The sequence below is a fragment of the Suncus etruscus genome, chromosome 7 (assembly GCF_024139225.1).
Source record: "Suncus etruscus isolate mSunEtr1 chromosome 7, mSunEtr1.pri.cur, whole genome shotgun sequence".
Lineage (NCBI taxonomy): Eukaryota > Metazoa > Chordata > Mammalia > Eulipotyphla > Soricidae > Suncus > Suncus etruscus.
The window spans coordinates 107,453,333-107,479,367 of record NC_064854.1 but is presented as its reverse complement, the minus strand read 5'-3'; the positions used below and the strand labels follow the sequence as shown (position 1 = coordinate 107,479,367).

The 26,035-nt window shown below is 42.2% G+C and overlaps 1 protein-coding gene and 1 non-coding gene across 2 annotated transcripts in view; both read left to right on the top strand.

The window, feature by feature from the left end:
* The window catches only part of SLC25A26 (solute carrier family 25 member 26), a 149,864-nt gene that overhangs the window by 115,645 nt on the left and 8,184 nt on the right, over nucleotides 1-26,035 (top strand). The window contains exon 7 of the mRNA XM_049777119.1: nucleotides 17,028-17,097. Coding sequence (XP_049633076.1) covers nucleotides 17,028-17,097 — 70 coding nt within the window. The remainder of the gene's footprint in view (nucleotides 1-17,027; nucleotides 17,098-26,035) is intronic.
* Nucleotides 14,139-14,242, top strand: LOC126015250 (U6 spliceosomal RNA). The gene has a single exon (XR_007498136.1). It is a non-coding gene; the product is annotated as a U6 spliceosomal RNA (small nuclear RNA).

The window sequence follows — 26,035 nt, the reverse complement described above, 5'->3', positions numbered from 1 at the left end:
GGCAAGAGAGATGAGCAGGGGTCTCAAACTCAATTTACCTGGGGGCCGCAGGAGGCAAAGTCGGGGTGATTCTTGAGTGCAAAGTCAGTAGTAAGCCTTGAACATTGGGGGGGGGGTCCCAAACAACTAAAACAAAACAAAACAAAAAAGATTCCTCTATGGCAGGGCCACAAAATGTTGTATGGAGGGCCACAAACGGCCCACGGGCCACGAGTTTGAGACCCCTGGCAGGTAAGGCACTTCCCTTGCACATCTGGATTTGATCCTCAACAACCTCTATGTCCCCCTGACAACAGGAGTGATCCCTGGCACAAAGCCAGGAATAAGCCCTGAGCACAACTGGGCGAGAATCAAATACAAAACAGAACATGCACATACAAAACAAAGCATGACTCTTAGCCCCTGCACTATCTTCCTGGTCCTTGGCCTACTAGAAATGAAGAGCAGAACTGGTCCTTCCTTAGTAGGAAACTTGCCACTGTCAGAGAATGAGTATAGTGTAACAGATATGGTGACTGCTTTGAATGCAGCTAACCCCTGAACAAACCGTGGTTCGAATCCCAACCTCCGGCATGGTCCCCCGAACTTGACTTCTGGCTGAAGAAACTTGCCACTGTGAGTGGAAGGAGGAGAAAGATCAGGGAAGGGAGTACTACAGAGTGATAGAAGGAAGGTATCACTCTGGACTAGGATGAGGTGCTGAAAGGAGGTAAAGTGGCATTCATGACACTCTGTCATTAACAGTACTGTAAACTGCAGTACCTTAAAGTGTCTATGTGTGTTTGGGGAGGGGACTATCATAGAGACAGGTTGGGAGGTGAGAGGGAAAATGGGAATATTGTGGAGCTAAGTAGACACTGATGAAGGAATTGGTGTTGGAACATTATAAGCCTGAAACTCAATGAATATCTTTGTATTCTTTTTTTTTTTTTTTTTTTTCAAAAAAAATGGGATTCATTTAGGATTCTGGGATTCGAACCACTGTCCTTCTGCATGCAAGGCAAACGCCCTAACTCCATGCTATCTCTCCGGCCCATTACCTTATTTTTCACCCAGTTCACCCACACCTAGATCCTTGTTCTGCTGCTGGGGCCAGATTGAGAGATGTTCATGTCAAGAGTCATCTCAGAATCACAACTAGTTTATGGTACTGAATAGAATCACAAACACATTTCTTCTATAAGGTTGTGTACTAATTCCTCACAGGACTTGCATTTGGAGGAAGGGACTTTGTCCTCTGTTTATGTTCCTTATAGTTCTGGTTTTCTACAGCAGGTGTTTATAACTATTTAGTAGTTGTTTAAAGGTTAGCATTCTTCTTTCTCAAGGTCAGTGTGAAGTAAGATAACTGTATAAATAAAACACTACCTGTTTTATTTATACTTGGCTTCTTTTAGAAGGATGTTCATAGCTGTGACATATAATAGGCTTACCACTAGTGACCTTTAAGTAAACCATAAGTATATTTTGAAAGGGTTTGTTGAAAAATCCTGTAAGGATGTCAGGATTTTCTTTTGTTTGAATATTGTTTCTGTTTATAGTGCAGCCTAGAGGATTGTTAAGAATGCACTCTGTTGCAAATTGTTTTGCTTCTGGCCAAGAGGTGCTACAAAATTGCAGAGCAGTAATTATGAAAAATTTGAGCTATTCGCTTATGCAATATTAAAGCAAAATGAAAATCAAATCATTTTGATTATAGGAGACTATGTGGCACCATGATAATATTTTCTGAGATGACATCATAGCTTTGAATCAAAATTAGGGATCAGTGAGTTATGGTTAAAATTCTCATACAGTGTCTAAAAGTTACTTTTGTACTTACACTCTATACTTTAAACAGCTAATACTTTATGAAAAAATTTTATTTCACTGAGAATAACTTATTCATTTATAGATTATTTTTCTTTTGCTTTTCTGGACCACACCGAGTGATGTTCAGAGCTTACTACTTAATTCTGCACTCAGAAATAACTCCTGGAGGTAGACTAGGGACCATGTGGGATTGAACCCTGGCCAGCCAGATGCAAAGTCGCAATATAATGATACAGACATCTTTGAAAAGTCCAAGACTATAAGAACATTTTAATTGTTCACTTGTATTCAGGAAGGTATGTGACACTGTTGGATTACTGGTCCCACTCTAATCAATATTCATACTCCACCCTAGGATGTGATCTGGTGATGGGATTATTGGATTATTCTCTACTTGGTATTCCTCTCTCACCTTAGGTGTGGCCTCATTCTTGTCAATAAAAGCAGGGGTCTGAGGAAGGCAGGGGCTCATTCTTCAGGCTTCCTCCACTGATCTGTTTTCCTTTTTTTTTTTTAACTTCATTGATTGATTGATTGATTGATCAATTGGTTTCTGGCCCACATCCAGCGGTGCTCAGGGGATCCTCCTGGCTGTGCACTCAAAAATCACCCCTGGTAGGCTGGGGAACCATATGGGCTACCAGGAATCGAACCAGGTCCCTCCTGGGTCTGCCACATTCAAGGCAAATACCTTACTGCTATCCTATCTCTCTGCCCCCTACTCTCCTTTCCTACTTAGGAGCAGAAGGCTTGTGTGGTGGGATTCCTTGCTTGAGTGCTAGATTTCCTGAACCATTCTTGTTCCTTTTTACTGTGTGGATTATTTCCTGTGTCAGTGTTTGCTTCCAGACTTACATCTCACCAGATCCTCGTTTTGGAGCCTAGGGCTCATCGCAATGGTTCTCAAACTATGGCCCGCGGGCCAGATATTGTATTTGTATCTGTTTTGTTTCTTTATTGCAAAATAAGATATATGCAGTGTGCATAAGAATTCGTTCATAAGTTTTGTTTTTACTATAGTCAGACCCTCCAATGGTTTGAGGGACAGTGAACTGGCCCCCTGTTTAAAAAGTTTGAGGACCCCTGTATCTTATAGGATACTTCATGCATTAAAAAAAATTAAATTCTATAGTATCCCTTTATTCAGTTTATAAAATGGGAAGGGATTTTAGGGAGAGATGACTCAAGTGGTAAAGCATATAACTTGAAGAGGTGAGGTCCTGAATTTGATCCCTGGCTCCACGTACCCCTTCCCTTCCCAGAACCTTTTGTTTTCCAGAACACTGCCAGGTGGACCCCTCAACCTCCCAAAACCAAACCAAATAATGAATAGCATTTTCTAGTATCTATATCCTCTGGGAAAAAAAAGAAAAAAGAGGGTTTCTTTTAGGTGAGATTCAATCAGTATATAAAAACATTTAAGAAATGTTTATATTGTATAGTTGCCATTGAAAGAAAAAAGAGATAGAAAAGATAACAAGGAAACTAAAAGGTAAGAAAAGCAGAGGTTTGACTTCCAGAGCCTAATCTCCTATTGGATGTTCTTCCCTGCCACGACACTGGGAACGAGAGCTCCAGTTGTGAAGCACAGCGTAACACCTTGATCCCTTCCTTGCAGTTTTTGTAACTTTCAGTGGAAGAGGAGATTAAACAGGATCCTGAGTGCCAAGGCCTGGTGGTTGTGGCCACTTTTCTCCAAAGCAAGGCAAAACATACCAGATGGGATGGGACCAGAGTGATAGCACAGCTGTAGGGCATTTGTTTTGCAAGTGGCTTACCTGGGTCGAACCCAGGTTCAATCTACAGCATCCCAGATGCTCCCCTGAGCCTGCTAGGAGTGATTTCTGAGTGCATAGCCAGGAGTAACCCCCGAGCTTTGCCTGGTGTGGCACAAAAACCAAAAACAAACAACAATTAAAAAAAAACACAGATAAAACCAAAAAACATAACCTGGATTTCTCTTCCCTTTTTTTCCTTTAGGCATTTCTCTTCCACTTATGTAAATTTGTGACAAATTATGTTAAATATGATCACTCGTCCTTCCTGGGAGCCGAGCCGGGAGGTCCTGCCAGCATGGCATTTGGAAGCCCTCTGCCATGCCAAAGGTTGCTTTAACCAGGCCTAGGAAGGGGTGCGGGACATGGATCACCCCAGTACCCCTCTACCTCCTTCTCCGGTACTCCAGGGCTTTGCCTGGCCACATGGCAGGGCAAGCCACCGAGGTGGGTCCCTTGGAGGAGTTTATTGGTTTTCCTAGGCTCTCCCCATTTCCCTCCCGGCTCCGAAGGGAGGGTCTAGGGGCGGGGGCTGTGACCTTCTGGCCTTCTGGCTCGGGAAGGATCTCTTTCCTTCCTGGTAGCCGAGGGAGAGGTCCTGCCAGCATGGCGTTTGGCAGCCCTCTGCCATGCCAAAGGCTTGCTTTAACCAGGCCTAGAAAGGGGTGCGGGACATGGGTCACAATAGGTTATGGCATTAGGACTTATCAGGGAAGTTTCCTTATTAAACTTGTCCATTGTGAACATTATAAGAAATATATATCATTGTGTTTCATCTGCTTGTCATTTTCTGCGTCCAGGCGCTCGTTTTATTCCTTTACTCCCTCACTCCCATCTCTTGTTACCCCACATTTAACCATTTTCTGTACTAATGATTTTTGTTTTGGCCAAGGTAGATTACATATCTTTCACAGTAATTTTTGGGTGGAGTCTGAAGCTTCAGCAGGCAACACGTCATGGCAAGGTTCCATGCTGTCGGCTTTTTGGCCAAGATAAGTTGAAGATGCAGCCTCGGCAGCCCCCCACAGCCTTCTCTCTCCATCCTCCACGTCCCCAGGGTTATTCCTGGACACCTGCTCAGGGTCCCAGCAATTGGTTTCCAGTGAGGTGCAATTTAAAAGAGACCCCAGGCTTCCTTGTTCCTGCAAGGGGCTGGGAGGGGTCTGCTGAACTTTCAACTTCCAGCAATTAGGAAGCAAAAGCCTCTCGGGGAGTCGGAAGCTTCAGCAGGCAACAAGGGGAGGACATGGCTCCATGCTCTCTTCGCTTGTCCAATCACAGACCAAATTGGCATCTCGGAAACACCCCCCCTCCCTCTTGACTATTTCTAAAACATAAAAGGGTCACATGTATCTCCTTTGTATATCTCAGATGTATTCCCTTAACATCTATAACTCTTGTCGAATATCCTCATATAGTGTCAATTTTGCCCACTGGATTTGTTATTTGATTGTTTGATTTTCCCCCTTTGAGATCTGTTTTATAAGCAATACTGGTAGAAGAGTATCACTGTATAGATTTCATGTTTGTACCAAGTTATGGGGAATTTTGGACTTTATTCATTGGTCCCCAGATGCACCAACAATATCTTGTGGCATTGCTTCTCTTTTGCATAGGCATATTAAAATGGAAAATAATACATAGGCAAACAAGTTCTTATCTAATAGAGATGGGAACACAAATTTGGTAATGTAATTAGGCCTTTTACCCTGAACATTGCCATAATGATTTGGCTTAGGCCTCAGAAGAATGGACATCGCCCACACACACCTGAACAATGGATACCATCTATGGAAACAACCACAATTGTCTATAACATTACCAGGATCCAAGCCTCTACTGGGGAAGACCTACCACTGCTTTGGCATTGACTTACTCCAAAGAGTGCTCCCAATACCTAGATGACTCAGCAACAGTCTGTATGCAGGGCAGATCGCTCTGCATTGAATGGTATGCTGAAACTAGAGGATGCTCCACATCAGCCTGATGAAAGAAATACACAGAATCCAGAGTCTTTAAATATAAGAATCTGATACCAACAATAGCTAAAGTGTGAAAAAGTTTCACCTGGACCACGGAGAATGATGGAGTTGGACGAACTGGTATGCCTGGAACCCAGAGTCTGTCTTATGCCAATAAACTTCTAGGGTGAGGCCTTTTTGTAATCAGGTCAAGGAGTTTTTCTCCATTTTCCCATTTTTCTGGACCTATGCAAACAATGGCGATTCCCACTATCACACCTTTACTATTTTTTTACTCTTATCCTTTAAGTAAAAAAAAATACAACTTACTGAACTTAAAAACAAATAACTGTAGTAGAATGCCTGCCTCGAATACAGGCAGGGGATGGGAAGGGGGAGGGGGGAATGTTACACTGGTGAAGGGGGGTGTTCTGATTATGACTGTAACCCAAATATGATCGTGTTACTTAAATAAAAATATATTTAAAAAAGATGATCACTCAGATAAAAGATTCATATGAAGAGGCAGTGCTGACTTTCAGGAGGCTAAAATAAAGTGTGAAGAAAAGGGGAAATAACCATATTTTAGAGTTTAATTAGACTTCCAAACAAGTATATATTTTAAGAAATACTTTTTTAAAAAAATTTTATTAGTAGTATCATTTTTTTAAATATCTTTACTGGTACCTAATTTCATTGGAGATGCACACAACCCCTCTTGCCATTGTCACTTTTCTTCGGCTGCCCCCTGGTTATTTGTGTTCGGTTGTGTGTTTCTTAAACTAGTCCATATGATCACATTCGCTCTGTTGTAGCATCTCTTGTCTAGGCAGACACCATTGCTGGTTTTAGTTCTCATTCCAGCTGAACCTAAACAGGAATTTGGAACCATCATAGCATAGCTCACCAGAAAGCCTGGTCCAGTTGGGTAAATGTTAATCCTTGCACTGCAGTCTGTGTGCCATTTCTCAATTATATGCGTCTCTTCTGAGCCAAGAAGGAACATTTGGGATGATGACATTTGGCCAACTCACATCTCCTACTATTCTTTACACAGGATAAAGAGAACAGACACAGCTCACAAGGCAGCATATATTTTAGGTGCCAGATCTTTGTGTATAACCTTTGCTTACCTTCTTTCTATGTGGGATGCCACTGTTGGGGGAATGAGGTCCCTCTGCTGTGGAAATAAGTTTTGATGAGGGCACTTCTGGAGGTTGACGAATCTAAGTGACTCATTATTGTTTATATTTTTCTGGTGCTATTGAGGTTAGAGATTGGCCAGTGTATCTGTTTTTAAGTAACTGGAGCTTGTCAACATTAGGTCCTCAATTCTTTATTTCAGCTTGTTTTATTCTTATGCCGGGAAGGATTGTTTCCCAACATAAACATAGCAATCCGAGTGCGCATTTGCAGACATCAGTATTACAAATGATCAGCTTTCCTGTTAACTCACACTTTCATCATCTGCATCAGTTATAATGTTTGTTTTATTTTATAATTATCAATCATAATGTGTTTAGATTTTGAAAACTGAGAACTTTGTTCTTACCCCATCACTAATAAAAAGCATCAGACCATGGATTCTGAAGGCTCAGAGTATCTCCCATCAGAAAGTATACCGCACCAATATAAACCTAGCTATACATATCCCCAAATATTTCTTCTGTTAAACTTATACTTTATTGGGACTAGAGTGATAGCACAGTGGGTAGGGTGTTTGCTTTGCCTGTGGTTGATCCATGCCCAACCTGGGTTCGATCCCCAGCATCCCATATGGTCCCTGAGCCTGCCAGGAGTGATTTCTGAATGCAGAGCTAGGAGTAACACCTGAGTGCTGCCAGGTGTATCCCAAACCCCCCAAAATGAAACAAACATATATTATTAAGCAAACTCAGCTTTTGAAGCCTATGTTACTCTTGTTGAATAATAATATATATGAATTTATGAAAATCTGGGGCTGGAGGTAGAGCGTTTGCCTTGCAAGCAGAAGGATGGTGGTTTGAATACCGGTATCCCATATGGTCCCCCGAGCCTGCCAGGAGTGATTTCTGAGCGTGGAGCCAGGAGGAACCCCTGAGCATTGCCGGTGTGACCCCCTCCCCAAAAAATATATATATATATGAATTTTTTTCTCTAGTTGCTAGCAAAGACATTTGTTAAAGACATTCTTTAAAATTCTTATTGTTTGGGGCTGGAGAGAGCACAGCGGTAGGGCGTTTGCCTTGCACACATCCGATCCAGGCCAGACCTCAATTTGATTCCCAGCATCTCATATAGTCCCTTGAGCTTGCCAGGAGTGGCTTCTGAGCATAGAACCAGGAGTAACACCTGAGCGCATTTGGGTATGGCTCAAAAACAACAACAACAACAAAAATATCTTATTATTTGTTACCGTGTTATTTATTTAGAGGACAAGTATCTAAATATCTCGACCATACAAAGTAAGTTTACCAGAAACAAGGTAAGGAAAAAAAAAATATATATATATATATAGGGCCAGAGGGATAGTACAACAAACAGATCGGCCTTGCCTTTAGTGCCATCTGAGTTTGATTTCTGACCCCATATGGCCCTCTGAGTCCTGCCAGCAGTGATCCCAAAAAGCACAAAGCCAGAAAAAGTTAGCCCTGAGTATTCCTGGGTGTTACCCAACCTCTCAAAAATAAAACAACCAATCTGAAATTGCTGCTTTGTGCTTCTCAAAATATTTTCAATTGGGGACCGAGTGATAGCATAGCAGGAAGGACATTTGCCTTACATGTGGCCAACCCAGGACCTACCTGGGACCAACCTGGGTTTGATTCCCGGCACTGCATATGGTCCCCTGAGTCTGTTAAGAGTGATTTCTGAGCACAGAGCCAGGAGTAACCTCTGAGTGTTGCCAGCTGTGGCTGAAAAACCCAGTTTCCTCCCCCAAAATACATATTTTCAACCTAGCTGCCATTATAACCAAAATAATCCCCAATTTTAGTGTAAGATAAATTTAATTTAAATTTTAAGTCAATTAATTCATAATTCTGTGGAACAAATTCATTTTAACCTTCTGGCCGCTTGATTATAATTTATTTGAGCCATGCCAACGCAAAAGTGAAAATTTAATGGTTAATCTCAATTGCATAGTTTTTTCGATATAAAACTTTGGTTTGGGGGGCCGAAAGATAGCATGGAGATAAGGCATTTGCCTTTCATGCAGAAGGTTATCGGTTCGAATCCCGGCTTCCGAAATGGTCCCTTGAGCTGATTTCTGAGCATAGAGTCAGGAGTAACCCCTGAGTGATGCCAGGTGTGACCCAAAAACAAACAAAAACAAAAAAAAACTTTGGTTTGGAACTCAGGTTTTTTCCCTCATAATGTTATCAGATTAGTATTACACAGATATCCAGTTCATTCAGCTGAATGATAAAATGTAGGCAACTGTTGCCTTAATTGCTTTTTATAGTGTATGTTGTGAAGCATTTGCAAAATAACATGAAAACTTGATGGACCACAGTGTGGGGCATATGAGCATGGACATCATCATCTGTTGCTTTTATTTAGCTATAAGCTTCAGGTATTAAAATGACAAAATGACAGTAGTAAGACTACACAGATGAGTGCTTTTTTTCCCCCTGTGCCTCAAATAAATTAATGTCATTTAATTAAAATGGAGGAGACGGTTCTATACACTTACCTATTTTTATATCATAAAAAGAAGGTGGTAGAGCTTAAGAATCTTGCAAGATTGGGAGCCAGAAACTAAATCACTATTTTTTATTTTTAATTATTTTGTTTGGGGACCATACCTGGCAATGCTCAGAGGTTACTCCTGGCTCTGCATTCATTAGGGATCATATGGAATGCCGGGGATCAAACCTGGGTTGGCTGCACGCAAGACCAGTGCTTTACCCGCTGTACTATCTCTCCAGCCCCTTTTTACTACTTTAGTAGTAGCCAAAGAGGATCCAAGTTATTAAGTTTTCTTTCACAATGGCAAAGCACTTAATTACAATGTTAGTACTACAGCAGTGTAGTAGTTGAAAATGCAGGTGTTTGGGCTTCAAAACCTCTTCTTTTACCCAAATCCTCCTCTTGCTGCTGACTCTAAGAGAAGGTATCTGAGCTGGCCTCAGACTCCGCTTTTCCAGTGTTGTTTGTTCTTTGTGCCGGTATTGCCACTGAGAGCTTTGACTTACTGGCTGCCTGGTGGCTCTCCTAGTTCATGCTATTCTTTCTCTGGTAGAGCTTGAATAAAGAATGAGTGAAGAATCACTTGGGACATTAGAATAAACAGATTTGCTTCTGTAGTGATATTACTACATATTTAGGATCCTTTGCAGTATTCTAACAGATTTCAGGGGGGGAGGCTTATATTTTAAAACCACGTGCTTTTAAATAGTATGAACAATGAAATTCAACTAGACGACAGTGTAGTACAGTGTACCAAGTTTAATTTGTGCTGATAATTGTGTTATGTCGTATTTATGAGCCACACCTAACCGTGCTTAGGACTAACTATGTGCTCAGGAACCATTTGCTGTGCTTGAGGGACCATATGTAGTGCCAGGGATTGAATCTGTGTCGATCATGTCTCTACTATCCTTGATAATAGATGTCAACATTAGGAGAAAATGGGCAAGGGGTTTATGGGAATTACATTTTTGGAACGTTTCTTTCAGTCTAGAATTGTTTCAGAATGAATCCCAGCCTGGAGAGATAGTTCGATAGTCTGAGTGTATGTTGGAAGCCTCAGCACTTCATAATTCCTATTTGCCTCCATCAGCACCAACCACCAGGAGTGACCCCCTTCCAGCATAGTGTAGTGTTCCACTCTTAGCAGCATTGCTCAGTGTGACCCAGAAAAAAAGCAAATTGGAAAATTGAAGAAAGCCACAGGAGTAAAAGTAAATATTTTGGACTACTGGTCTCATTACTGAAACCTAGATTTCACATTAACTCAAGCTAGAAACATGCATGAATTCATCTGAAATCCTTAATTTCTTTTTTTTTTTAATTTAAAAAGTGAAAGGAGGGTGGGGTGGAGGGAGATTTAGGGCATTGGTGATGGGAATATTGCACTGGGGAAGGTGGGTGTTCTTTATATGACTGAAACCCTACTATAATCATGTTTGTGGTCAAGGTGTTTAAATAAATATATATTAAAAAAAGTGAAAGGAAGGGCCAGAGCAGTAGCACAGTGGGTAGGGTGTTTGCCTCCCGCATAGCATAGCAGATCAGGTTCCATAATCTGTTATTATCTGTCATCAGGACTGACCCAGGTTCGATTCCTGGCATCCCATAAGATCCCTCAGGCCTGCCAGGAGTGATTTCTGAAAGCGTCCAGGAATAACTCCTGAGCGCCATCGGTTGTGGCAAAAACAAACAAAAAGATAGTAGGGCTGGAGAAATAGCACATCCATAGGGATTTTGCCTTTCTAGCGGCTGTCCCAGGATCAATGGTGGTTCAGATCCCTGCATCCCTTATGGTCCCCCCTCATCCCTATGTCTGCCAGGAGCTATTTCTGAGAGCATAGCCAGGAGTAACCCCTGAGCGCCACTGGGTGTGGCCCAAAAACCAAAAGAAAAAGAAAAAGGAGGGGCTGGAGAGATAGCATGAAGTTAAGGCATTTGCCTTGCATGCAGAAGGTCCGTGATTGGAATCCGGGCATCCCATATGGTTCCCCAAGCCTGCCAGGAGCAATTTCTGAGCATAGAGCCAGGAGTAACCCCTGACTGCCGGGTGTGATCCAAAAACCAAAAGAATAATAAAAAAGTAAAAGGAACCCATTAATTTAATTGGGTTAACAGCCAACGTCTTTGTAAATTATTTTGGTTTTGTTTGTTTCTTTTGGGGCCACACCCGTTGACGCTCAGGGGTTACTCCTGGCTATGCGCTCAGAAATTGCTCCTGGCTTGGGGGACCATATGGGACACTGGGGGGGGGAGGGGGAGTTGTCCAACCGAAGTCTGTCCTAGGCTACTGCTTGCAAGGCAGACGCATTATCTCTAGTGATCCCTGTAAATTCTTATTTTGGTTTATATCAATCCTCTGAGACTCCAGTAGTTGATCTTCCTATCACTGAATTCTCTGCTCATTTAACTGCCTTTAAAAGAATGACCCCCAGGGGCCGGAGAGATAGCATGGAGGTAAGGCGTTTACCTTTAATGCAGAAGGTCATTGGTTCGAATTCGTGACCTTCAGGCTGTAGATATAGGACAGCAGGTAAGAAGTTTAGCTTGGGGGGAGGGGCTGCGAGGTGGTGCTAGAGGTAAGGTGTCTGCCTTGCAAGCGCTAGCCAAGGATCGGGACCCAGTGTCCCATATGGTACCCCCAAGCAGAGGCAATTTCTGAGCGCTTAGCCAGGAATAACCCCTGAGCATCAAACGGGTGTGGCCCGAAAAACCAAAAAAAAAAGAAAAGTTTAGCTTGCACTTGACTATCCCTGGTTTAATTGCTAATACTTCATATAGCCTTCCAAGCAAGCATGATCCCTGAGCAGAGCCAGAAGCAATGAGCAACACTGGATGTGGCCCCAAAACAAAACAAGTGACTCCTCTTCCCAAACAACAACAGAATATCCATCAAACCTTTATGGCAATGGAAATAGTAAGGTTGAGAAATTATAGCAATTAATCTTGTGTGTGTGTGTGTGTGTGTGTGTGTGTGTGTGTGTGTGTGTGTGTTCAGATAGATCCTTTAAAATGTAGTTCCAGTAGAATTGAGCCACATCATCAGTGAGAACGCCTATATTACGTATTTGCTGTCATACTACAAATTCTGACTTTGGATGAGCCAAACCATCAGCTTCTGCTTCTGCTTCTTTAAAGTGTGTGTGTGAAGAGAGAGAGAGAGAGAGAGAGACAGAGAGAGAGAGAGAGACAGAGACAGAGAGACAGAGACAGAGACAGAGAGAATTTGTGTATGTATATAATCTTAGACCACTTCACAGCTCTAGTATATGACTCACACCTGTGTTTGGGTACATAATATACACTTTTCCAAAAATTAAATGTGAAGTGCACAATCTTTAGTGTAGTGCCTGGAACATGGTTGGTATTTAATAAGTGGTAACGTATATTGTCAGTGGTAATCATTTATACCACTGCCTTCACTATATTCTGTTCCCTGAGTTTATATAGTACTTACCTTTCCTGTAAACAAACTTTTTCTTGTTTCTCTAGCCAATTTTTGTTGTAAAAGTCGTCTGGAGCTTTCACATGAACAAAAGTTTAATTTTACAATATTTTTATAACCTGTCCACAGTACATTTACAAGTCAGGTTATTGTTTAATGAATTTATAAAGTTGCTCCCAAATGAATCATTGTAGAACACTCATATTTCGGTTGCAGTAGTTCTTTTCTGAAGTTTCTATATTCTTTATTTAAGAAAAAATGACAAACTCATGTCATAAAGCAAGTTGTTTGGGGCATTAATATAGTTTTTCAATGGATATTTGTTGAGTTTTTTCTTTTGCTTTTTGTCTTCCCTGCTTACTTATCCTTTACTGTTATGATGACTGGGGGCCATTTATATGATTATATGGAGTTTATGATTTCTTGAAGATCACCCACTTTAGTTGTAGTGTTTGCCAGAAGTTGCACGCTGGTTGCATCTGCTTTCAAAACCAACATTCTTTCTTGTGATGTTAGAGATCACCCTCAGCTGTAGGATGGTGCCAGGAATCAAACTCAGTCTCATGCCTGTAGGCCAGGCTGTCTGCCCACTATCCTTGTCCCTTCATTGGGATAAGTTAATATCAGTCCAGTGATCTGTTTATGTGAACAGTCTGACTGTGGAAACACAGACACTTATAAATACCACCCTATATCCTATCCAGATGACTATAATCTCTAGGTCCAAGTTTACATGTTTTTATACTCAACTATATTGTCTGATTCACATCCTAGTTCTTCTAGTCACTGTTTAAACTTCAGCAAGTGACTCTAAATTACCTCAGCTTGCATGTACATATAGAGTGAGGATAAAATGGTGCATACATGAGGCCAGCATGATAGTACAGCAGGTAGGGCTTTTGGTTTTTTTTTTTTTTTTTTTTTTTTTTGGGCCACACCAGTTTGACGCTCAGGGGTTACTCCTGGCTATGAGCTCAGAAATCGCCCCTGGCTTGGGGGGACCATATGGGACGCCGGGGGATCGAACCGCGGTCCGGTCCGTTCCTTGGCTAGCGCTTGTAAGGCAGACACCTTACCTCTAGCGCCACCTTCCCGGCCCCAGGTAGGGCTTTTGACTTGCACATAGCTGACCCAGGTTCTATCGCTGGTTCTGCAAATGGTCACCAGAGTACTCCTAGAGTGATCGCTGAGTGCAGAGATAGGAGTAAGTTCTGAGCACCAATGGGTGTGGCTCCAAAAACAAACAAGTGTGATTTAAAGGAGTAATGGCAGGGATTAGAGAGATAGTACAGTGGGCAAGGCACTTCTTTTGCATGCAACTAACCCAGGTTTGATCCAGAACTACACTTGTCCCTCAAGCCCTGCCCAGATTGATTCCCTGATCACAGAGCCAGGAGTAAACTTTGAGCACCACAGGGTGTGACCCAATGCAAAAACAAAACAAAAAATAACAGGATCAAAAAGATAGTACAAGGGGTGCTCGCTTGGGCAGCACATATACTAAAATTGGAACGATACAGAGAAGATTAGCATGGCCCCTGCGCAAGGAACATGCAATTCGTGAAGCGTTCCATATTTTAAAAAAAAGATAGCACAAGGGATCACATATGTGCACATGCATTGTATATGACCAACCCCAGATTCATATCACATAGTCCCCTGAGCATCACCAGGTGCATCCCTGGAGGCTCTTAAGCATTGCCAGTATGTTCCTGTCAGTGCTTGGCACCACAGGCCCTGAGCAGCTACTCACTGAACTACTGGAACCACTTGTCCAAAAATTGCCAGTAACAGATACCTGAGTCACAAGAAAACTTCTTTTGAATGATGTCTATTCATTATCCTAACTATTATGATCTTGTGTGTGCAATATGGCAAAACTTACCAGATTGCATACGTTAGGCTGGAGGGGAAATTCCAGGGCTAAGGTGCTTGTCTTTGCATGAGGTCCATCCCAATTCCATCTCTGGCACCACTTACGAGGTCTCCCGAAAACCACTAGGAATCCCAAAGCCTCCCCCAAATTGCATTATTTGGGGGGCTATACCTGATGGTACTCAGGGGTTGTTTATTCATGGCTGTGTGCTCAGGATTCACTCCTTGAGGGTTCAGGGGGACCATATGGGATATCGAAGATCAAACCCAGGTCATCCGCATACAAGGCAAATGCCCTACCAGGTATGTTATTGCACCTGCCCCAAAATTGCATATTTTAAACATGGGTAATTTCAGCAGGTGGCAGTTAGGTCTCAGTAAAGCTAAATGTTAAAAAGAGGAAAAATGATAAACACAGAATAGTCTCACTCATATATGGGTTTTATGAAAAATAAAAGACATTATTATAATAATACCAGAGACAATAGAGATGAAGCTGGAAGGACCAGTTCACGATATGAAGCTCACCATAAAGAGTGATGAGTGCAATTAGAGAAATAGCTACACTAACAACTAGTATTACAATATTAATGAGTGAGAGAAGTAGAATGCCTGTCTTATTTTTTTTTGTTTTGTTTTGTTTTGGGGCCACACCTGGTGATGCTCAGGGGTTACTCCTGGCTCTGCGCTCAGAAATCGCTCCTGGCTTAGGGGACCATATGGGACGCCAGGGGTCTATCCTAGGTTAGCAGCATGCAAGGCAAAGGCCCCGCTGCGCCACCACTCTGGCCCCAGAATGCCTGTCTTGAATACAGGCAAGGGGTGGGGAAGGAGGGAGGTGGAGGGCATTGGTGGTGGGAATGTTGCACTGGTGAAGGGGTATGTTTTTTTGTTGTTGTTGATAACTAAAACCCAACTACAATCATGTTGTAATCATGGTGCTTAAATAGAGATATTTAAAAAATAAATAAATAAGGGCCCGGAGAGATAGCACAGCGGTGTTTGCCTTGCAAGCAGCCGATCCAGGACCAAAGGTGGTTGGTTCGAATCCCAGTGTCCCATATGGTCTCCCGTGCCTACCAGGAGCTATTTCTGAGCAGATAGCCAGGAGTAACCCCTGAGCACCGCCGGGTGTGGCCCAAAAACCAAAATAAATAAATAAATAAATAAATAAATAAATAAATAAATAAATAAATAAATAAAAGGTTGACAATAAAAAAAGAAAGAGTGAAAAATGAAAGGGGCTGGACTGATAGTACAGTGGTAGGGCGTTTGCCTTGCATGCAGCCGACCAAGGACAGACCCGGGTTCAATTCCCGGCATCCCATATGGTCCCCTGAGCCTGCCAGGAGCAATTTCTGAGCGCAGAGCCAAGAAGTAACCTCTTAGTGCTGCCAGTTGTGACCCCCAAAAGAAACAAACAAAAGAGAAAAAAATGAAAGTACAGGCTCTTCTGTTGGAAAGGCTAGATAGATAAACATTATTATTATTATTATTATTATTATTATTATTATTATTATTATTATGGATACATTATTATAGGATCCAGTTTTGAGGATTGTTTAAGGTTGTTCGAGGTCTGTTGAGGGCCTAGACCAGTGACATGTTCAGAGCAGCATTGTGCACCATTAGATGTGACTTGGATCTTGTATTCCAATAGACCACCAGCTAATGGCATGACAGTGCAGCTTTGATGTAGTTTTCTCTAGTTTGAAACTATTGTTTGTGAAACCCTCCACCTATTATGTAAAAGTACAAAATTCTTTTTGACACAGTTTTAAACTGGTAACAAAGTTAATCCTTCAACTGTTAGCAACCTGAGTTATTGATCTGAAAAAGAGAATTGAAGAACTAAGTGTATATTACATTTTAGCTAATGTAGGAGCTATAGTATTTATATGTCAAGCATTATGTGGGTAACATTTATAATAGTCATCAAGCTAGATCTTACTCTTATAATCTGCATATTCCCATGCATGTGCACACTTGCTTCCTTTGAACTCTCTCTCTCTGTCTCTCTCTCTGTCTGTCTCTGTCTGTCTGTCTCTGTCTGTCTCTGTCTCTGTCTCTGTCTCTGTCTCTCTCTCTCTCTCTCTCTCTCTCTCTCTCTCTCACTCTCTTACTTACTCTCTTTTGGTTTTTGGGTCACACCTGGCAGTGATCATGGGTTACTCCTGGTTCTACACTCAGGAATTATTCCTGGCAGTGCCAGGGGACCATATGGGGATTGAACCTGGGTCGACTGCATGCAAGGCAAACACTCTTCTCTTGTGCTATTGCTCCAGCCCCTCAGATGCAACTCTTTCTTGCTCTTCTATGACTTATTTTAGAAAACAGTCAAGCTCTCAGGAAAATCACTTATGTCATCAGTGAGGTATGTCACTAAAATAGCTTCTCACTTCAGTTCCCATCCCCAGAATTAACCCACAGGAGGTTCCGATAAATTCAAATATTTAACAGCTTGTATTTTTTTTTTCTCCTCCAACACAGGCCTTGTGGTCCTGGAGGCAGGACCATGCGGTGGATTCTTGGCAGTCGGCGGTCTGCGGAGCTTTCGCAGGTGCAAAGGATTATATTATACCGGGCAAGAACAAAGAGGGGGAGAAAAACGCGAAAATATTAACTATGCAAAAACAACATTCTTTAGGATTTCCAGATTGTTTAGATGAAGGGAGTGCCACTCGTGGCCTGCGAAAAGAAAGTGTCTGCTGGGCTGGGGAGAAAGAAAGAAAACTCCCCAGAAGGTGTCTGCTTGAAAGACAAGCAATTTGTTTTCGACAAATTTTTCTCTTTCTTTTTATCTTTATTGAAGCCTTCACTCGGGCCCTTGGATTATCTGAAAGATGATTTATAAAGTCTTCTGTGGGAAGAGGCTGCCGTGGGTGTGGGCGAGGCATGCAGCTGTCTGCCGTGAGCAGTGCTCGGGGGCTTGAAGCTGTTTCTGCAGGAGGCCATGATTCATGGCTAGTGTGACATGTTTGACAGGACTGTAGATTAACTAGTGCCAGGAGAGCAGCGGCTGCTCCTCAGTCCCCCCCAGGGCCAAACAGCCCTTGTAGAAAAGAGCGAGATGGAAACATCTGGGCATTTTCGGGACATGAAACCAAGAGCAAAGTGACAAGGTGCTGTAGCTTTTGTATCCATCACTGAATCCTCAATTTTCCAGTGCGGTTTAATGAGGACGTGGGGACTTTCAAAGACTTAGTGAGTGATGGCTTCACCAATCCTAAAAGTGAAGTAGATTTTGCTGCAAATAAGGGTAATTTAGGATTACAGTTGAAATGCATGGAGATTTGCCAAAGTTGCAAGCTGCCACTTCAGATGTGAAGCCAGTAAACAGAGATTTGTTGATTTAGGAAGTCAAACTCATTACACAAATAAGAACAATTTTCCCTTAAGTTTCATGGTCGGCAGACTGGTTCTTTTGTTGTCATGATTAAAAAGTGTACCGTACGGAGGCCCCATTTACTTGTAGAATTGATCACCAAAAATCAGATCTTACCTCTAGAAGTAGAGCCAGTTCAGCTTGATTCTGATGGCTAATTCTTTCCGCATTAGTTGCACTAAAGGAGTAGGTGGTCTTGATTCATTTTCCAGAGGTCAAGAGTCTCTTTTTTTCTACTCTAAGAGAAATGTTCATTTTTTGCTTGACTCTCTCTTGGAGAAGAAGTGAGCTTTAGGGAAATGTAGTCATTCTGGGCAAGGAAAGGCACCTCTTTAACTTGAAACCATCAAACTTTCACGTGCTGAAATACAGATATAGTGTTGAGTCCTGTTTCTTAGGGAAACAATTCAAAGATTTGCTTACAAATGAATTGTTCTGTTAAGGAAATGTGTATCCAGTGAACTAGGAAATAGGCACCTAAATAAAGAATGGGGGACTTATGTTCTGACTAACTCTGACTAAGTATCAGGAACCCATAGGCTAGGCCTTAAGGCAAGCTGAGGGAGAGCTTGGCAGCAAAGTGCTGATGGGTGGTGTGGTAATAGGCAGGTTAGGATTAACCCAGTCAGAGGTAAAGTGCAGGCCAAGCTCTATCCCATGTACAACATTATCACCTCTGTTCTGCCCAAATGAGGAATGAGGTGAGGCTTTCCTCACTCCAGTTTCCCTACTCAAGCAGTTTCTTCAGAGATATGGCAGATTTTATAGGTAGCAGTACTTTGTAACCTTTTCAAGTCAGCTGACACCAAGTAAAAGTGAAAGCTGTCATAATCATTCTATTATACTTAATTGCAGCAAAGGAGTAGTTTTTATTAACCAAGGTACAACATTCAATCATCACCTCTAATAGTGTTTAGATTTAAAATACTCCTTCAATATAGACCTTACTGGAAGTTCTGATAAGAGTTTGTCCAAGAGCTGTTAAAAAAAAAAAGTCTCAGTAAAAGACCAAGTAATAATACAGTAAAGAGGGCATTTGCCTTGCATGGCATCAACTCAGGTTGGCATCCCATATAGTTCCCTGAGCATGCCAGGAGTGATTCTTGACTACAGAGTCAGGATTAACCCCTGAACATGCTGGATGTGGCCCTGAAACAAAAATCTCTCAGCACCACATATATTTAGCAAAAATTAACTAAGCACAGCCTTGTTTATTTGGGGGGGGGGGGGGCCACACCTGTTTGATGCTCAGGGGTTACTCCTGGCTAAGCACTCAGAAATTGCCCCTGGCTTGGGGGGGCCATATGGGACGCCAGGGGATCGAACCACTCTCCTTCCTTGGCTAGCGCTTACAAGGCAGACATCTTACCTCTAGCGCCACCTCGCAGGCCCCAGCCTTGTTTATTTTTAAAAGATTGGGACAAATGTTGGTCCTAAGGAACATGGTTATGTTTCAGGACCTTGCTGAAAGATTAACATGATCTGACATTTCCAAATTGTGACAAAGTGACATTGGGGGAGTTTGTCACAGCCTTATGCACTGTGCAGTCGAGTGACAGAGCAATAGTGGGCCCAGTCCTTCCCCCAAAGGACTGACAAGCTCACTTCCTTAGGGTCTTGAAGGTCATAATAAAATTTTACCCTTCAGTTAGAAATTGGCTCTATGAACCCCAGGTACCTTCCCAAGTTTCAACTGGTGAAAACCTCGCAAGCGATGAATCTCTCTGTGCCATCCTTGGCAATTTTCCTTGCCGTGCTAGTTTATTAAACTATTTGGCACAAATGCCCAACAGTGCCCCCTTGAGACTGGAGGTATTGATGGCTTGTCATGCTCAGAAATTCCCTTGGCCTTTGGCCAGGGCTTAAAGTAAGAAAGAAAAAAAGCAACTTTACCAACTACATCACTTTGAGTTGACATCTAAACAGAACATGTACTATATAATTCATTCTAAGTAATAATGACATTTATTTCTATAGTCTCAATTTACTGTAGCTATATTTACTATTAATATATATATATAAATATATATATATATATTGCTTGTTTTAGGGCCATGCTCAGTGGTAACCACGTGTTACTCCTGACTCTACACTCAGAACTCTGTCTTGGCAGGCTCGGAGGACCATATGGGATGCTGGGGATCAATCCCAGATTGGCCGTATGCAAGGCAAATGCCCTATCCACTGTGCTATTACTCCAGCCCATTTTTATTTTTTGGCTCACACCCAGTGGTGCTAGGGCTTACACCTGGCTCTGTGCTCACGGATCAGTCCAGGTGAAGTGCAGAGAATCAAACCTGTATCAGCCAAGGGCAAGGCAAATGCCCTGCCTACTCTATTATCTCTCTGACCTGACATTCTAGTGCTCTTTGTGACAATAAGTCAGTTTCTTATTAGATAATCATGTACATTCTGAGAAGCATCTCCATGGTTGAAATTCTAGAGTAGGTTGAAGGATTATCATGGTAATAAAGGCCAGTGGAAACTCAAACACAAAGGAAAATATGTATTTATTCTTGTCTGTATTGCTTGTCAAAGCTTCTTTGTTGTCTGGTCATTTATTTTGTTTTGTTTTGATTTTGTTTATTAGTTTTGAGGACATACCCAGTGATGCTCATGGGTTACTCCTGGCTCTTTGCTCAGAAATCGCTCCTGGCAGGCTATGGGAGGCCAGGGATGGAACCCAGTCTGTCTCAGGTCAGCGCAGATGCCCTACCACTGTGCTATCGCTTTGTCTAACTATGCTCCCACTCAACATTTCTGTTGTCTTTGGGTATTATTCTCATACTATGTATTTTTTATACCACAAATGAATACAGTCTTCTATGTTTTCCCTCTCTGAATCATTTCATTCACCATAATGTTCACCATCAGTCCACGTATAAGTGAATTTCATGACTTCATTTTTCCTAAAAGCTGCATAGTATCCCAGTGTGTAGATGTACCATGCTTTATGGATCCACTCATCTGCTCTCATGCACTTCAATTATTTCTAGATTCTGGCTATTTTGAATAGTGCTGCAATGAACATAGGAGTACAAAGGGTTTTATTGCATTGCATTTTGGGGTACATTTTCAGGAGTGGTATTACAGGGTCAGATGGAAGCTCACTTTCTAGTTTTTGAGGACATTTCATATTGTTTTCCAGAAAGGCTGGACAAGTCAACATTCCTACCAGCAGTAAATAAAAGTCCTTTCTCCCCATATCCAGGTCAACACTGGTTGTTCTTGTTCTTAATGTGTGTCAGTCTGCTGTGTGAGGTAATATTGTAGTCCTGTTTTGGTTTGCATTTCCTTGAAGATTAATGATGTGGGACATTTTTTTCTTGTGCCTCTTGTCTATATTTCTTTTTTGAGGAATTATCTTTTCATCTCTTCTTGATTGATGAAGTTGAATGATTTTTTTTCTTGTTAAGTTCTACCAGCACTGTATATCTTAGATATTAATCCTTTATTAAATAGGTATTGGGTGAATAATTTCTCTCAGTCATGTTGGTCTTTGTATCCTGGCCATCATTTCTTTTAAGATGCAGAAGATCTTAAATTCTGTAGTCCCATTTGTTTATCTTTGCTTACATTTGCTTGGTCAGTGGTGTTTTATCCTTGAAGACATCTTTAGCTTCAATGTCATGGATAGTTCTGCCTGTATTTTCCTCTATGTACCATATGGTTTTAGGTCTTACATTAAGGTCTTTAATTCATTTTGTTTGAGCTTTGTGCATGATGTTAGAAAGAGGTCTGAGCAATTGCAACAGAATGGGTCTCTGGAAACATAACGAAAGATGCTATCCCAGGCCCCGTCCTAGGATCAGTGCAAAGACCAAAGTCACCAACCACAGAAAATGGATTAAAATGACACGGAGGGGACAGAACTTCTAGAACCACAAAGAAAGACTTTATCATAGATTCCTGTGCAGATACCGAGATCTCTAGATACAGAGGTCTGATTTTATCACCCAGGATGGAGCAGAAGTCTTCCATACACCACAAAAGCACCAAGGGGAGAGTAAATGAACCTGAAAGGAGTCTATAGTTAATCCCATGACAATATACTTCAGGGGTGGAGAAACCCTGTTTCTCTTAGGCCAAGGGAATTCCTTTTCAAATGACCCCAATATTTACTGAGCCTGTGTGCAGGAGGGAAGAAAAAATTAAAAAAAGGCAAAAAGCACAATTTTTTTTTATTTATCTAGTTTTTGCCGATTTATTTGTTTTGGTGTGGTTATTGAAGTTGTTGTCTCCGTTCATATTTATTTTTTTTTCTTCTTTTCTTTTCTTCCTTTATGTGCTCTGCCATGTTTTTTTATCTCAAGACCATGGCCTTTATGTGGTGCTTATCTTTATTGTTGGAGTGTTCACTGGATGTTTTATTTAACACTTCTTTTTGTACTGTTGTGGTGTTCCACCTCCTTTTTCCCCTTCGTCTCTCAAAACTAGGATGAAAGCTTCCAGAAAGACTCCGCCCATTTTCGGCGTATTTTATTTTTTCCCTAGTTTATTACTTTTCTCTTCTTCAAACAAAACCACATAACTTGAACTATCTAGTCCCACCTCCCAACTAGAGCAGGAAATAAGAAAGGTACCAAGACCAAGCAGATGTAGGACCACTAAGTAGTTAGCTAGGCACAGAGGGGACCACTTATTCTGGCAGCCCCAGGGGTGAGGGAGGAGGATATGGGAGATAGGACAGGAACGGAGGTGGAGGGAGGACAATTAGGAGATGGGAATTTCCCTGATTTTATGTTAATATGTACCTAAAATAGTATTGTCAGTGATATGTAGGCCACTATGATTAAAATAAAAATTATATATATAAAAAAAAAGAAAGAGGTCTGAGTTCAGTTTTTTGTTTTTTGTTTTTTGTGGTTTTTTCACACCCAGCAGTGCTCAGAGGTTTTTCCTGGCTCCGTGCTCAGAAATTGCTCCTGGCATGCATGGGGGACCATATGGGATGCCGGGATTCGAACCAGTGACCTTCTGCATGAAAAGTAAACGCCTTACCTCCATGCTATCTCTCCGGCCCCTGAGTTCAGTTTTTTACATATAGCTGACCAGGTTTCCCAACACCAATTGTTGAAGAGGCTTTCCTTGCTCCACTCAATTTTTTTGCTTCTTTGTCAAAATTAACTTAGCATATATCTGGGGATCTGTGTCAAGATATTCAGTTCTATTCCTCTGATCTGAGAGTCTGCCTTTATTCTAATGCAATGCCTTTTTAATTACTACCACTTTATAGTACAGTTTAAAGTTGGTGAAAGTGATATCCTCCATCTTCATTTTCCCAAGCATTGCTTTAGTTAATTTGTGACGATTTACTTCACAAATTTCAGGAATGTTTGATTTATTTCTTTGACAAACATCATGGATATCCTTATAGGAACTCTATCTGTACAATGCTTTAGGGAGTATTGCCATTTTGCCAATGATGTTAACCCTCCCTATCTATAAGCAGATTGTATATTTCCATTTCTTATGTCCTCTTTTGTTTTTGAAGTATTATTTTATAGTCTTACTTGTGCTGTCTTTTACCTCTTTAATTCCAAGGTACTGATTTTCTGAGGTTCATTGTGAATGGGATTGTATTTTCAGTATCTTTTTCTTCTCCTTCATTATATGTATATAAGAAAGCCATGGACTCATGTTAATTTGTGTTAATTTTCCTGTCATTTCTTTAGCGATCATACCCTAGAGGTGCCTGAAGTTGGTCTTGTTCCCAAGCCAGTCAAGGAGGGAGGCCCTGGAGGGACAGAGACAGTCTATACTGGCCCCTGCATAGTCCCCCCTGTCAACAGTTGCTGTCTTGTTGCAGAGAGGCTCCTTTCTTGGAGAAGGTCAAGAATTTGCCATTGCTTCCTCAGGACATGAGAAGTGTTATTTAATTATAAAAATATCATTTCTTTGGAATCTCATATCTGTAAACAGTGTGCTGATCAGTGAAAGTGTTAGTGGTGGAGCCCATCAAATATTGTTTCATGTGCAATTTGAGAAGGAAGGGAGGGAGGGGGGAGGGAGGAAAGAAGGAAGGAAGGAAGGAAGGAAGGAAGGAAGGAAGGAAGGAAGGAAGGAAGGAAGGAAGGAAGGAAGGAAGGAAGGGAGGGAGGGAGGGAGGGAAGGAAGGAAGGAAGGAAGGAAGGAAGGAAGGAAGGAAGGAAGGAAGGCAGGAGGGAAGCAAGAAAAGGAGAGAAGGAAAGAAAGAAGGAGGGAGGGAAACAGGGACAGGGATGGAGGGAGGGAAAAGGAAGGAATGAAAGGAGGTAAGGAAGAGAGGATGGAAGGAGAGAGGGAGGAAGGGAAGAAAGGGGATGGAAGGAAGGAGAGAAGAGAAGGAAGGTGGGAGAGAGGAAGGGGGAAGAAGGGAGGGAAGGAAGAAAGGATGGAAAGGGAGGGAGGAGGGAAGGAAGGAAAGAAGGAGTGATGGAAGAAAAGGAAGGAGGGAAGCAAGGAAAGGAGAGAAGGAAAGAAAGGAGGGAGGGAAGGAGGGACAGGGACAGAAGGAGGGAGGGAGAAGGAAGGAATGAAAGAAGGAGGTAAGGAAGAGAGGATAGAAGGAGAGAGGGAGGAAGGGAAGAAAGGGGAAGGAAGGAAGGTGGGAGAGAGGGAGGAAGGGGAAGAAGGCAGGGAAGGAGAGAATGAAGGAAGAAAGGATGGAAAGAGGGAGGAAAGAGGGAAGGAAGGAAGGAGGAAGGAAGGAAGGAAGGAAGGAAGGAAGGAAGGAAGGAAGGAAGGAAGGAAGGAAGGAAGGAAGGAAGGAAGGAAGGAAGGAAGGAGGAAGATGAATCCATTCTAATTGGAGAGAGATTATAGGGGTTACTCCTGGCTCTACTCTCAGAAATTGCTCCTGGCAGGCTCGAGGGACCATATGGGCTGCCAGGATTCGAACCACTGTCCTTTTTGCAAGGCAAAATGCCCTATCTCCATGCTATCTCTCCGGCCCCTGAATATTAACATTTATTGGTTACAATCACCTTTGTATTATGATATGTCAAACATTTTTGTCCACATTCAAAAGCTGTTTAAAATTCAACATTTGGTGCCGGAGAGATAGCATGGAGATAAGATGTTTGCCTTGCGTTCAGAAGGACAGTAGTTCGAATCCCAGCATCCCATATGGTCCTCTGAGCCTGCGAGGAGTGATTTCTGAGCAAAGAGCCAGGAGTAATCTGAGCACTGCTGGGTGTGACCCAAAAACCAAAAACCAAAACAAAAATTCAGATATTTGCTGAACTTTTTTGGTGGTGGTGGTGGGGGGGGGGGTGTTGGGGCCACACCAGCAACACTCGGGTTACTCCTGGCTCTGCATTCAGATTCACTCCTAGCAGGCTCAGGGGACCATTTGGGATGCCGGGAATCGAACCTGGGTTAGTCCTGGGTCTGTTATGAACAAGGCAAATGCCCTTCTGCTATTCTATAGCTCTGACTCCTGAACTTGGGTTTTTAAGAAACCTTTGTAGACTTAAAACTGAAAGCCTTTCCTCCAGATTATAGTCCATTTCTAGAAAGTGATAGAAAGCTTCATGTTGCATTAAATAATTAACGATGGGGCTGGATGGCGGTGGATTTCTCTCCATGCCATTCCAGTCCACGTGGCTCTGCAACCTTTATGCAGTCGGCGAGTCCCAGGCCCAGGTGAAATCACTCACTCACAGTCAGGCGTCAGGAAGCAACTTTATTCAAGCCCTAGCCACCACATGTGTGTGGCCTATTCATAACCTTTCAAGCACAGCAATATTTTGCTAGCCCTGCATCTTATTTCCTGTTAGCCATCTTCCCTTTGGGCTCCATGCTGGTCAAAGACTAGAACACAGAAACCCAGAAGCCAGAGCGCACAGCAGCGCAGAAAGGGCAAAGAGCCAAAAGAGCCGAAAAGCCAAAAGGGCCGAATTCCCTTGGTCCACGCCTTATCTAACATTTCCCAGACCCCTCCCAGGAATGGGAGGGTCTAGCAGGTAAGGTTACACCTACTATCCGGTTCCCAAGACCCCTCCCAGAAATGGGTGGGTTTCAGGGTTACAAATAGGTACACCCACACTTCACATCTACTTCTTTCAACCCCATTTTCTTTCTTTGTTGTTTCTGATGTTGTGAAAATGACCAAAGATCATACATACCTGTC